The sequence below is a fragment of the Eptatretus burgeri genome, chromosome 1, assembly GCF_056783735.1.
Source record: "Eptatretus burgeri isolate ZD-2024b chromosome 1, Ebu_testis_v1, whole genome shotgun sequence".
In the NCBI taxonomy this organism is placed as follows: domain Eukaryota; kingdom Metazoa; phylum Chordata; class Myxini; order Myxiniformes; family Myxinidae; genus Eptatretus; species Eptatretus burgeri.
In genome coordinates this window covers 138,323,190-138,337,770 of record NC_140961.1, presented here as the reverse complement: position 1 = coordinate 138,337,770, position 14,581 = coordinate 138,323,190, and the positions used below count along the sequence as shown (strand labels likewise).

Here is a 14,581-nt window from a genome sequence, read left to right as displayed (position 1 = left end):
AATGTTTTTGGAAAGAGTATAATATTTTGGAATGCAGCATTTTCTGAGACAACTCGTCAAGGACTTTACAACACCTTTAGATCAAACACGTGCAGTGCCTAATGTCAAAACCACATGATGATGGTCAATGATGAAGAAACTTACAAAAAACAATCAATGTGAACTCGACTTGCCGAGCTTGAGTCAGTGCAGGATTCTGTGCCTCACATCTCACTTTAGCTTTGTTGTCTGTCGCCGTAGCGATGTACCTGGTGCAACAAATCGTGCAGACACTACATTATTTGCTGCTGCACCAAGGGAGATCAAGACATCATGGAAGATCATCATGCATTTCCAGACCTTTCAATGCCATGACGGTATGACAATGCTCTAAAGTCTAAAAGAACGCAATGGTGGGAAAGAAGATTCAAGCCTCCACAACGTCCCACTTAAACACAATTAGGCCACAACGTTTGCAATAAAAAGGGCAAGTAATCCTTATCCTCCTTGGGCAGAAATCCGACAGGCCCTTGCACAGATGACTTGTGACAAATGGAAAAAAATTGATGTAAAACTCAAAGCCTCATCTGAAACCATAAGTGCAAGCCTTACAGGGACGCACAAGACCCAGGGAAGCAATGATGGGAGGCATAATAGGGAAGGAAATGAGGGAAGGGCAGATACTGCAACTGGGATAGAAGGTACAGAAGGAAACTTCATGCTTAAAGTCCTGGTATAGTGGAAACTCCACTAGAGGGATCAGGGGAAGCTCCATGTGTCCTTTTATTTACCATGAGCGCACCAAGTGCTCATGGGCAAGTTTGAAGCCTTGATTGCTTCCCTTCACTCCAACACATCGCTGGTACTCCAACTCACCACTGGTACTCCCATCCCCCCCCCCACCCTCTTTTACTTAATATGCAGTACCTCTTCACTCTTATCTATTCGAGGTGTGAAGGAGAAAATAGTCCTGTGCCATTTCACATAGTGATTGGGCACAGCTGGTGTAGTGGTCTTGTGATGATGTGTACAGGGGCAGCACGGAGAATAAAGAGTTTGATCATGAGGGAGGGGGGGGCAGGATGAAACAATAGCTTGCCGATTACTTGCAAATTCCAGACTATTTACTCTTTTGCAACTCAGCGTACTGATCAGGCACAGAACTCGATAAACATGCAGGAACCCCGTGCTGCTTATTATGAATCCTACTCTATCTTTTCTATACTAATAAAGGCAATGTGTGTATGTGTGTATTTGTGTGTGTATGTGTCATAAAGCATAACATTTTCTCTCTGTTAACTCCCTTCGTCCCCCACCCCCTCCGGATACAGGACAGCACGCTATACCTCTCCGCATCCCTATATATATATATATATATATATATATATATATATATATATATATATATATATATATATATATATATATATATATATATATATATATATATATATATATATATATATATATATATTTGTTATGGATTTCAGAATCGGATCCGATGAATGCATACAAACATTTAGGTCCTCAGACAGTCTCTCTCTATCGAGTGGTTGCATCATTGGTTGGGACACGGCTGTGCCGCTGATGCAGTGTCCCCCTTACCAGTACATTGGTGCTCATTTTGCAGACTTTGGAAGGATGACAGGCTGAGTCAACCTCCTGGTGTATTTTAATTCAGCAGCCAACGGGGCTTGAACTCAGGACCCTAGGATCCCAAGCCGCCACCCTAACCGCGAAGCCAACACCAGGCTTTTCAGACAGTTATTTCCCTGAATGTTTATCCAGGATATACCCATCCCCATGATCGGTGGGATTCTCACTTTGATGCGTTGAGAAGGATAAAGAATAGATTATCTTTCTTATGGGATGGCCTTTTTCTCTTTACGACACATTCACGCACGTCAGATACCCGTTAGCCCAATTGAGGCGCGTTTTTCCCCCCCTTTCCATCAGGACACATTGGCTTGGAGGTGCACGATTTATTTACACCTTGGACTTACAGGACATTTGATTAAGCACACCGTGGGCTTTTCCTGAGCAGTTATTCTGATGGTCAAATATGGCTGTGGATTATTTACCTCACCCACCTTTTTCCATTGACGTTTGACACCCCGTTCAGCAACACTGTGGATGCTAACTGGCTCTTTTTCGTATCGGGCTGAGCATTGAGGTGATAATTGTTGACGTTTTATGAGCACTTCACGTTTTCGCTTGGTAATTCTGGCAAATGGCTGCTTTCTGACGTTCGTCCAGCACCACAAACATGGCATCGTAGGCCAGGAATGATCGTGAGACTGGCGGTTTGTCACGTGCAACGATGCGCCAATAGGCAAGGTGGATTTGGCTGAAGTCTGCTAGAGGCTCTGCCCAGACTGGCCGCCTATAAAAAAAGGACAAGTGGACCGTTTTTTGTCAGTCAGTTGACGATAGCTGGTTGCGGTTCTTACAGCTTTGAGAGTTTTGGACAGCTTGTGTCAGTTGGTGACAGTCTTGCAGCCTTACAGCTTTCCACAGCACCTTAGTTTCTCACAGTGCCTTACAGCTTCTCACAGCGCCTCAGCGCCTTACAGCTGTCCATTGGTTTTGACTCCTGGTGGCTCCTGACGGAGGGTGACGCTTGCCCCGATAATGCTGGCTCTGCTCGAGACCTGCTCTTGGCATACCTGATTCTTGGCGTCCCTGGTTCCTGGGGGTGACGACGTGACGTTGATTGGCATTCAAGCCTGTTTGCGAGTGGGTGCACGGCAAGGCAGGGCACTGGCAACGGACCAAGGCACACTCACACATTTCAGGACGTTTTATTTGTTGTACGACGACTTCTATTTGGTGAGCGAGACCGGATTTCTCTTCCACCATGAATGATCTGCTGGGTACCCTTATCTCATATGCATAGTGATAAGCATCTGCTCTTTGTCTGTTTTTTCTATCAGTGCCTGATTAATTCTTTGTTTGCTTAAGATTATTGTGATTCATTTGAATTTGTTTATTTTCACCACAAGGAAATAAAAAGTTCTTTTTATTTATTTTTTTTCTTGTTAATAAATTCCTTGTTGATGTTCCAACCTGTCCGTGGTTGTCCTTTCCTTCCATTGATCCAGGAACCTATATAGACTGAGAAGAAATTACCAAACTAATTGACCTGTAATAGTCGGCACTCACCAGCAGTTAAACGCTCGGCCGCCCGAATTAAGATCTAATCAAGATAAGATTGGTGCTTTGCCGAGGGCATGCTCCCTGTTCAGGAAGCCACATGACCTCTAGTTAAATGGAAAAATTATACGGTGGACACTGGAACTCGTTAACTGATTGGCGTTCATGGTTCCAAAGCAACCCACCGTATCACGAAGCTAATTGTGAGCGGTGGCCCCAGGTCTGGCTCTTCCGAGGAGGAACAGGGATTAACCCCCTCATAATACACTTGGTACCTGTGGCCGGAACAATATTGTTGCGGTTTTGGAAACCGCATGCCTCTAAGGCAATGGCATCCATCATATAGTGATCCCCAGACAGTTATTTAATTCATATACGTGCAGTTAGACCTTTCCCTCATTTTTAATGGGTCAAACGGGACGAAATACGTTGTGTGGATCTCATAGTTACACTACCGGTCCAAAGTTTTAGAACACCCCCATTTTTCAGTTTTTACAAAAATTTAAGCAGTTCAAGTCCAGTGAATAACCTGAAATGGTACAAAGTTAAGCAGTAAATTGCCAGAGGTTAAAGAAAAAAGTTTAGGTTACCAAAAACTGAAAAATAATGTAAATTTCAGAGTTATTAAAAAAGGCCCTTTTCAGGGAACAAGTAATGGGTTAGCAACTGCAGCTGTTCTGGAGCAATGGAAGTAAATTAAGCCTTGAAAGTTGTTGCAAACAATTCCTACAGGTGTCCCAACTTTTGTTGATTAGTATAGTTACAAACCCTCTGTCTGTATAAAAGCAGTGTTGAAACAGTGTGTTGCTACACCCTCTGAAGCATTACTTGGACAATATTGCACTGCAGGAAGTAGTATATTGCTATCATAATGGTGAGAAAAAGACAATTAACAAAGGAAGACAGACAGACCATTAAAACCCTTAAAAGTGAAGGTCTTTCCTTTAGAAAAATTGCAAAGTAAGCCAAGGCATCAGTGAGTACAGTTTCCTACACCATCAAAAGGCACTTGGAAACTGGAGGAATCTCTGACAGGAAGAGGTCTGGCAGACCCAAAGCCACAACACAATCAGAAGACAGGTTTCTGAGAGTTAACAGCTTGTGTGATAGGCAGCTCACAGGACAGCAGCTTCAAACACAGCTTAACACTGATCGAAGTAAAGAAGTCTCAGTTTCAACTGCGAAGAGAAGACTTCGAGCTGCAGGTTTGACAAGTCAAGTGGCAGAAAGAAAGCCATTGCTAAGATGGAAAAATAAGATAAAGAGGCTTGCCTGGGCCATGAAGCACTGCCAGTGGACTACTGAAAACTGTAAGAAAGTCTGATGGACCGATGAATCAAAATTTGAAATATTCGGTTCATCACGCAGGGTTTTTATACGCCGTCGAGTAAGCGAAAGGATAGTTCCTCAGTGTGTGACACCAACTGTCAAACATGGAGGAGGAAGCGTGATGATCTGGGGCTCTTTTGCTGGATCCAGAGTCGGCGACTTGCACAGAGTGACTGGCACCCTGAACCAAAAGGGCTACCACAGCATTTTGCGGTGCCATGCAATACCCTCTGGTCTACGCCTAGTTGGTTAGGGGTTCATCCTACAGCAAGATAACGACCCAAAACATACCTCCAGGCTATGTCAGAACTACCTTAGAAGAAAAGAACAAGACGGTAGGCTTCAAATCATGGAATGGCCAGCACAGTCTCCAGACTTCAACCCCATCGAGCTGGTTTGGGATGAACTGGACAGAAGGGTGAAAGCAAAGCAACCTGCAAGTGCAACAGATTTGTGGGAACTTCTGCACAGTTTTGGGAAGAACTTTCGGAACAATATTTGATTTCCATTGTGGAAAGAATGTCACGAGAATGTTCGGCTGTTATATCTGCAAAAGGTGGCTACTTTGATGAGTCAAAAATTTAGATTAAATTTTGTTCAACAAAACGATTCCATAATTTCTTGTTTATCTGCAATTGTTTATTTGTTCTCTGCTTTAATTTCAGAGTACATTGAAACATTAAACTGCTTAAATTTCAGTAAAAACTGGAAAAATGGGGGTGTTCTAAAACTTTTGACCAGTAGTGTAGGTCTAATTATATCTCTGTTTTCATTCCAACTCTTTTCCTCTTATTCCTGAAATAATTCCAAGCAGGCACCGCACCCAGACGGCTGCCTGTGAAAACCGCAGTCACACCCTTCAACATGGGAACCAGTCCTCGCGGAGGCCACAAGAAGCATCAACCACACAATGGAAAAATACTCCGCTCCAAGATACGGTGTCAAAGGGAATAGAACCATACAATAAATCCCAACACTGTTCAGGACACGTGCGGCGCACTCTTTTCAACCCTAATTATATTCAATCCTTTCCTTCAATCCATGACTCAGAACAGGGCCAGCACCGCGCTCAGGCAGCCGCCTGTGAGGGTCACCACTGTGATAAATAACCACATGCATGATAGCGGACCCACGCGCAGCCTCATGATATTTATCATCGCACAGTATAGTATAGGGCACGAATAGCGCACCTCTTCATTCGGGTCTGCGCACTGATTACAATGGCATTTTACCATCGCACAGTACGGGGCATGAATAGTGCACCTCTTTGTTCGGGTCTGCACGCTGGTTAGCAACGGCATCTTACCGTCGATCTTCGCTCACCACCACGGCCACCAATGTCTCACGCGGACAGCAGACACCCTTCCGCACCTCCCCCTCGATGCAGCAGCCACCAAGCAGAGGCATGATGTACGGCCCGGATCGCTCAGGCCGCATGGCGTCCGGATGGGACAAGCGCATTGATCAGCACCAACCGCACAGCGCCAGGGGTGCCCGAACGGGCATGCAGGACCAGCACGGCCCTCGGTCAGTTGCAGGGGCACGGCCTGGGTGTTCGGTGCAAGGCGATTCATATCACGGGGTTCGGAGTGAGAAATTCCACAGCTCGACGATGTCTCGCCGGATGTACCAATGAGGCTGCTTCCGGCCATGGCAGCCGAGCCGTGCGATGGACGGGGCCCAATGGGAGCACCCGATTCAGGTGACGATGCATTGCTTCAGGGCAGCCCCTCACCCTGGACTGCAGGGCCGATAAAGGACGGATCGTGAAGCCGTCCGTAGTAGTAGTCGTGGTCGTCCTCATCCTTTTTGTCTGGCCTTGGATCGATCTCTGCATATGCCTGCTACACTGCAAGTCCCATCTGCCACTTCGCCCACTCGCTCTCGACTCTGCCTCCTCCACTCACTTGCCGCTGGCTCCACCAACCCACCTGATCCCGTCTGCCACTCCCCCCATTCGCTCTCGATCTCCACCTTCTCCGCCTGCCCCTCGTCGTTGGCTCCAGCCACCCACCCATCTGATCCTGGCTGCCTCTCGCTGATGGACAACCTACTCACCTGGCTCCAGCTAAAGTCCTTCCTCACGCCTGATGGTCTCGCCCATTCTCTGGATCAGCGCAGACGCTGCGCCGGCACCATAGCCAAGCAGGAGACGACGTGCCAACTCTCAAGGAGGGATCGTTCAGGAATCCCCCCCAAAACATACTGGGTAGCATGTCGGTCAACCGTGCAAGATATTACGAGACCCTTAGCCTCATCTCCTCTCCTTTCTTCTCATTAACGTGTGTGTGTGTGTGTGTGTGTGTGTGTGTGTGTGTGTGTGTGTGTGTGTGTGTGTGTGTGTGTGTGTGTGTGTGTGTGTGTGTGTGTGTGTGTGTGTAATGGCACAAGTCCTTGCTTTAAGTTAAGATTGCAGAAGATATATCGGTCTAGGTCTACTCTGTGTCTGCTTTAGTAAGTTGCTTGTTTTGTTGATGCACCACACATTTCTTTCTTTCCCTGCTTTGCACACAACAATAAACAACATTCACTGTGCCACATATTTTTCCTCACCTGCCTGTTCAGAAATGCTTGTGTAGAAATGTTCCCAGCTTGTTTTTGTCTTCTCTTTCATTGATCCAGCATGGTCCGTATCCTAGCCTAGCCAGGACTTTATTCCCAATGATCTGTTCTTTTCGCCGGTACGTCCTTAGCAGTTTCACTCGGCTGCATTTGACCCAGTAAGGTGACCCAGTTCGGACAAGGCGTACCGAGGGCGTGTACCCCGGTAATTAGGTCACGTGATTATAATTAGGTAACTCATTTAGACGGAGGACCCTAAGTCATGTGGTTGAGTTATTGGCGTTCATGGTCGGTTAACGACCCACCGCGTCACGGTGTTATCCTTGTGCGACAGCCTGCGATTCCGGGGAGTCTGGTGGGAACCCAAGATAGCTCTCCCCCCCCCCCCACAGTGGTCTTCTCACCCAGACCCCTGGCCACAACAATATATATATATATATATATATATATATATATATATATATATATATATCCCACCCCCCTCCCCACCCTCACACCCCCTCCCTCCCGGAGTGTATTGCGTCCTGTGGCAAGGCGTCGCTCTCCTCCCCCCCCCCCCTTCCTCCTGTCTCTCCCCTTATTTTGCAGGAAGATGGCTCCTACCAAAAGAAGCAAATGTATAAAAAGCGAACTTGACAAAAAACAACTTGCAAAAGCTGCATCGAGAGCAGCCTCAACTCAACAGCAATAAGCAAGATGAGAAGCAAACGCGGCAGCAATGGCTGCATCCAGATCAGCCTTAACTCCTGAAGAGCAAGAAAGACGACGGTTAAATGCAACAGGAATGACTGCATCCAGAGCAGCTGAAACTCAACAGGAAGAAAGAAGAGGAAAGGAAAATACCACAACAAAAGCTGCATCCAGAGCAGCCTTAACTGCTCAAGAGCAAGAAAGAAGATGAGGGGCAAATGCAACAGGAATGGCTCCATCCAGAAAACAGTCCTGGAGGGTAAAATAAAAGTCTGCATTCTCCTACAATCCAGCCTTGAATTATGCTTCTGATCCAATTGTTGCTATTGGCTCAATGTCGATTATTTGCAGGCACTGTGATGCGATGAAATGGACAGGAGAAGCTCCAGGGATATGCTGCAATGGTGGCAAGGTTCGGCTGACCCAAATTAATGCTCCTCCTGAACCTCTTCATACATTGTTGACAGTCAGCACTCCAAATGCAAGTCATTTACAAAGCAACATCAGAAGATGCAACTCGTACTTCAACATGACATATTTCAGCACCACAAAAGAGATCAGAGAATCTGGCTACATGCCCACATTTAAAGTACAGGGACAGGTTTATCATCAGATTGGCAGTCTACAGCCATGACCAAATGAAGAGCCAAAATTCCTGCAGATCTACTTCATTGGTGACAATACAAAGCAGGCTAAACAGCGCTGCAACAATGTCATTCAAACCAAATTGGAAGTGGTGTTGCAGTTGCAAGATACGCTCCACAAGGAAAACCGCTATGTTTGGTGTCTCAAGTGTGCCATGGAGAAGATGACACCTGAGTACAAAATTGTCATTCATTCAGACAAAACTCCAGCTGGGGAGCATGAGCGGCGCTTTAATGCACCCTCCACATCAGAAGTGGCTGTCATCCTAATTGGTGACAAACATGGCGATCGAGATGTTGTGCTGCAACTCAGAAACAACTCCCTCCAGAGAATTGCTGATCAAATGATGCACTTCAGTATCCACTAATTTTCTAGCAGGGTGATGATGGATAATGATATTAAACTGCAGCAAACAGACCCAGCAACAGGACTGCCAAGTGAAAAGAACATTTCTGCTATGGACTTTAATGCCTACAGGATTATGCTGAGAGCTGGTAGTTTCAATCACATCTTGTGTTGCATTCAGATCTTATCCACCAATTTGTTGTGGACATAGGTGCCAAAAATGAGGCAGAAAGGCTGAAATTCATTCGAAAGAACCAAAAAAACCTCCAAGTCGAAAAGTATGTTCACCTCAGGGATACCATGAACAATGATGGAAATGCTGCCAATGTTGGCCAATTGGTCATCATGCCTTCCAGTTTCACAGGTGGTCCTCACTACATGCATGAGCGCACTCAGAATGCCATGACATATGTGCGAAACAATGGCCATCCTGATCTCTTCATCACCTTCACCTGCAATCCAGCTTGGGAGGAAGTGGCGAATGAACTGATACCAGGCCAAAAACCACAGCATGGCCATGATTTGCTGGCAAGAGTATTCCACCAAAAAAATGAAGGCATTGATGAATGTCATCACCAAGGGAAAAATTTTTTGGAGCCATTAAGTGCTGCAAGCACACAATTGAATGGCAAAAGCATGGCTTGCCACATGCCCACATTCTGACTTGGCTTCAAGATGAACTTCATGTGCACAGAGTGATGACTCCATCAGTGCTGAACTTCCAGACCCAGTAATTGATCCACTTCTGTTCAGCACTGTCAAAACACAGATGGAACATGGTCCCTGTGGAAGCATCAATCCAAACTCACCATCCATGAAAGATTACAAATGCACAAAAAGGTTCCCACGATATCTTCTGAAAGACTCACAGACTGGACAAGATGGATACCCACTGTATCATCAGGTCAGGCCAGATCGGATCTGTGACTTTCTACAGGTATCATGTAAACCTGTACTAACCTGTTCCATGGTCGGGTTGTCGGCGACTAAACCGTCTCCCCCACCAGGTTTTTTTTGGTGAGGAGGGTGTATAATATGGACACCCAGCAGGATGAAGAACAAAACCTGTCCAAGGGCGGAGGAGCTCCTTGTGAGCCATAGGCCATCCATATCTAGTACCCAACTATGTCTGCGGACGTCCTCCTGCAGTCGGATTATTTCTTATTAGGAAGATGGTGGCAGGATTTGCACTCCGGCCACCGTAAAACCCTTCATTCCGCAAAACATTCCAGAGGCATTAAAAAATCTGAAAACCCACTCCGTGGGAGTACCTGCTGTGCAGCTTCCCTTCGCAGGGCAGCTCACCAGATGACGGGATTGGGGCAAAGCCTTCGGGAACCCCAATCTTTAATGATAGGAGGGAAACCACGGGGTACATTCCCGGGTCAGATTGCGGGAGAGTGTGTCGGGGTGGTGTTGAGGTGTTGTCCACCAGACGGCGGTCTCCTTGGGTTAACCTGAGGCGGTCCCTTTGGGTGAGTGCCTGGAATGTCCTATCCCTAAGAGAGAATGATCAGCTGTCTCTGTTATCAACTGAGTTCAAGCATTTGGACATCGGTATTGCAGCACTCTCTGAGGTTCGGAGACCGGATTGCGGCGAGATCATGGTGGGTGGTTACACCTACTATTGGTCTGGTCGCTCTGATGGTTACCATGCCCAAGGAGTTGCTGTAGCTGTGTCCAATAAGTTGATTCCAATGATAATTGATGTAACACCGGTCAACGAGCGTATTATGAGACTCAGGATTTATCACTCCTTGGGTGTTGTTTCTCTGGTCTCTTTAGATGTTCCGACTGAGGTGAGTGATCTCACCGTGAAGGATGCATTCTATGCCACGCTCGAGTCTGTGGTTGATCAGTGCCCCAGGTGAGATACACTTCTTGTCTTGGGGGATTTCAATGCATCGACTGGAGCTGATAGGGATGGCTATGAGATGTGTGTTGGTTCCAATGTGTCTGGAACTGTGAACCTGAATAGCACCAAGTTCCTTGACTTTGCAAAAAGTCATGGACTTAGTGTGGCTGGTTCATGGTTTCAGCGACCATAAGCTAATCACTGGACTTTGTATTCCAGTGCTGGTGGTGTGGCAAAGGAGATTGACCATGTGCTCGTTGATGGTTACTGGAGGATGATCCAGAACTGCAGGGTCCACCAGCTTGTTGTAGCAACTCTTAAGTTGCACCTTAAATGCAGAATGGTACCATCCCAGCCTAGGCTGGATGTTGGCAAGCTCAAGGATGAGAGGGTAGCTGAGGAGTTTACGAACAGGCTGAGTGGAGATTTGGGGGGTCTGGGTGCTTTGGGAGATCCTGAAGAGTTGTGGAGTGCCTTCAAGACCACCGTCCTTGATATTGCCGGTGGATGTCTTGGAACTCACCATTGGGTGGAGAAGGATTTTGTCTCTCAAGGGACAGTGGATACCATTGACCAGTCGGAGGGCCAGGCTGAATGGCAGAGCTGAGCTGTTCAGGGAACTGAGGCGTAAAACTGTACGTGCACTAAGGGTGGACAAGGAGGCCTATGTGCGAGGAATCTGAGGGGGTAGAGCATCACTTGTGGTCAAGTGATTCTCGTCCTGTTTACAGGGGAATTTGTGTATTGCGTTCGTCCAAGCCCATCCCTCTATGTACTGCAGTTAGAGCAGAAGGTGATGGGCTCTTGACAGAGGAGTCCAAAGTGAAGGCCCGCTGAGCCGGTTACTTTGAACGGTTGTACCAGGCGATCCACCAGCTGTCGAGTTGGACGTCAGGGGTGTTACAATCCCTGTTGCTGACCCTCCAATCAACTGTGGTCCACCTTCGTTTTTGGAAACACAAGCTGCTGTGAACCAGTTAAAATGGGGTAAAGCTCCTGGGATCTGTGGCATCCATCCTGAACTTCAAGACTGGTGGAAATGCTGTACTGGTATCATTGCATGCATTTCTGTGCTCTGTTTGGAACACAGGCATCATCCCAACTGACTGGAAGAGGGGTCTTGTTGTCCCTCTCTGGAAAGGGAAAGGTGATTGCCAGAACTGCAAAAACTACCGAGGGGTGACGCTACTCTCAGTGCCGGGTAAGGTCTTTGCTCGGATAATTCTTGATAGGGTTCGTCACCATCTGCTTGAGCACCAGCATCCAGATCACTCAGGCTTTACACCAAAGAGGTCAATGATCGACCGTATCCTTGCCCTTCAGGTCCTCACCTAACGCAGAAGAGAGTTTCGGCCGGGGCTGCTTGCAGCCTATGTTGATCTCTGTAAAGTGTTCGATTCAGTGAATCGGGATGTCCTCTGGAGGATTCTTGGTCTTCGTGGGGTGCCAACAAAACTGATCGATCTGATGTCTGAACTTTACTCTGCTACTGAGAGTGCTGCGAGATGTGGTGGTACCATCTCTGACTTATTTCCAGTTGTTACTGGAGTTCATCAGGGGTGTGTACTGGCCCCCCACACTTTTCAGTACTTGTATGGACTAGATTCTGGGGAGGATGTTGGAGAGATCAAGCTGCGGTGCAACGTTTGGGAATGTCAAGATCTCTGACCTTGATTTCGCAGATGATGCAGTCATCTTTGCGGAAACTCGAGACATCTTTTTGGGGGCCCTCAAGGTGCTGAATGAGGAGTCGGAGCCGCTGGGATTATGGGTATCCTGGGTCAAAACTAAGATTTAGGCTTTCAATGACATCTTGGATGCTGCTATCCTGTCTGTACCCGTTTGTGGTGAGGATGTTGAGGTCGTGAAGAAAATCACTTCCCTTGTCAGTGATATTCATGTCTCTGCTGGCTGTAAGTCAGAGGCCAACAGACATCTGGGTCAGGCCTGGGGAGTAATGGATTCACTGCATCATGGGGTGTGGAGCTGCCGGTACCTGTGCGGGAGGATGAACGTCCAAGTCTTCAGGTCCTTGGTGCTTCCAGTCTTGCTCTATGGATGTGAGAATTGGACTCTGACCAGGGATCTGAGACGGAGACTTAATTCCTTTGGTACCGGGTCTCTTCGGAGAATCCTTGGCTATCGCTGGTTGGACTTTGTGTCCGATGAGCGGTTACTGAGAGAGACTCCAATGAGATTTGTTACCTCCATAGTCCGTGAGCGTCAGCTGCGGCTGTATGGACATGTGGCTCGTTTTCCTGACGCTGATCCTGTTCAGCTGATTCTCTCAGTGAGGGAGTCTCATAAGTGGAGGAGGCCAATGGGCCGACCATGTGCCTTGTGGTTACAGCAGGTTGATCAGCATCTCAAGGATATGGGGATGGGCCAGGCATCTGCCTGGGGGATGGCCAGACAGAGGCCCCTGGAGTACCGGTGGAAAGTGGATGCAGTGACGTGCTGCTCTGGCACATGCTCCCATACCTGACCTGACTGTATTGTCGGAGAAAACCAGAAGGTGGTGGATTCACAACCATCAGAGTTCGTGGTTGTGAGATTTAAGTTGACAACAGGTGGATTGTTCTCGACTGTCCACTCCTCACACAGCTATTCATTGCATACATCAATGTTGAGTACTGCCACTCTGTGAAATCCATCAAATATGTGTGCAAGTATGTCAACAAAGGATCCGACATGGCTGTATTTGGCATGACAATGGATGGGACTGTGCATGATGAGGCTCGGCAATATGAAATGGGAAGATACATCAGCAGCAATGAAGCCATCTGGAGGATCCTGAACTTCTCAATTCATGAGCGACATCCCACTGTGCTTCATCTCAATGTGCACCTTGAGAATGGCCAGAGATTGTACTTCACTGAGGAGAATGCACGTGAGCACGCCCAAGCCCCACAAGATACAACTCTCACTGCTTTCTTCAATCTCTGCCAGGATGATGAATTTGCTAAGACTGTTGTATCATCAGACACCCAAGTAAGAAGTCATGGACTTTGCAAGAGTCTGAAACTGAAACATGGAATGTTGGCAGCAAGAAGTGTGCTCGCCGCAGAGCAGGACAAACTGTACCAGACCAGTCAGACATCAAAGCCAGTGATGCACTTGGCCAGGTGTACACTGTCCATCTGAATAATTTTGAATGCTTTTAACTGAGAATGCTTCTGCATGAGGTCAAATGTCCAACATCTTTTGAAGACTTACAAACAGTGGATGCCACAATCTGTAAAACTTACAAACAGGCTTGCCAGCTCAGAGGACTCCTGGAGGATGACACACTGGAACAGCACATTGGAGGAGGCAGCTGCAACTTGATCACCATGGATGCTGCAAAACCTATTTGCCATCATGTTGCAGACATGTGCCATGTCGAATCCTCAACAAGTATGGGACAATCACGAGGATAATCTGGCAGAGGACATTTTGCATCATGCAAAAGTGCAAAATCATAACCTAAAAATGGACTAAAGTGATGCCATTTTCAATGAAGCTCTCATTATCATTGAAGACAAGATCAAGGCTTTGGGTGTTCTGACCTCAAAACTTTTGGCCTTCCTGACCCTCAATGACACAATGACAATGAGCTCACAAATGAAATTTTGAGAGAGACCAACTACAACATGGAACAGTTTGCTGAATACACACAGGAGAATGAGCCATGTCTGGTTCCAGACCAAAGAGAAGTCTTCAATATGATTACACAAGCAGTTTTCAATGGGAGTGGTGGCACTTTCTTTCTGGATGTTCCCGGTGGAACTGGCAAAAAAAATTCATTTTGGCAAAAATCCGGCAAAGAAACATGATCGCCCTTGCAATGGCATCATCAGGCATTGCTGCCACACTGTTGACAGGAGGAAGAACAGCTCACTCAGTCTTCAAGTTACCCTTAAATCTGGCAAGTATTGAGGCAAGCTGCCTTCGAGGGTCTTGATCGCACCATGCAAGATCTTTAACATAGTAACAGAAGAATGGGTGGAGTGACTGGTGTTGGCTGGGGATTTTCGACAGACG

At 47.0% G+C, this 14,581-nt stretch overlaps 1 protein-coding gene across 5 annotated transcripts in view; it reads right to left on the bottom strand.

The window, feature by feature from the left end:
- Window positions 1-14,581, bottom strand: part of NPHS1 (NPHS1 adhesion molecule, nephrin) — a 258,041-nt gene that overhangs the window by 192,038 nt on the left and 51,422 nt on the right. For all 5 annotated transcript variants that reach the window (XR_015062842.1, XM_085900121.1, XM_085900112.1 and 2 more), the window contains one exon: window positions 145-248. Coding sequence is in view for 4 of the 5 variants with exons in the window: in XM_085900121.1 (XP_085756247.1) it covers window positions 145-248 (104 nt within the window). In the remaining variant the exon portion in view is untranslated. The remainder of the gene's footprint in view (window positions 1-144; window positions 249-14,581) is intronic.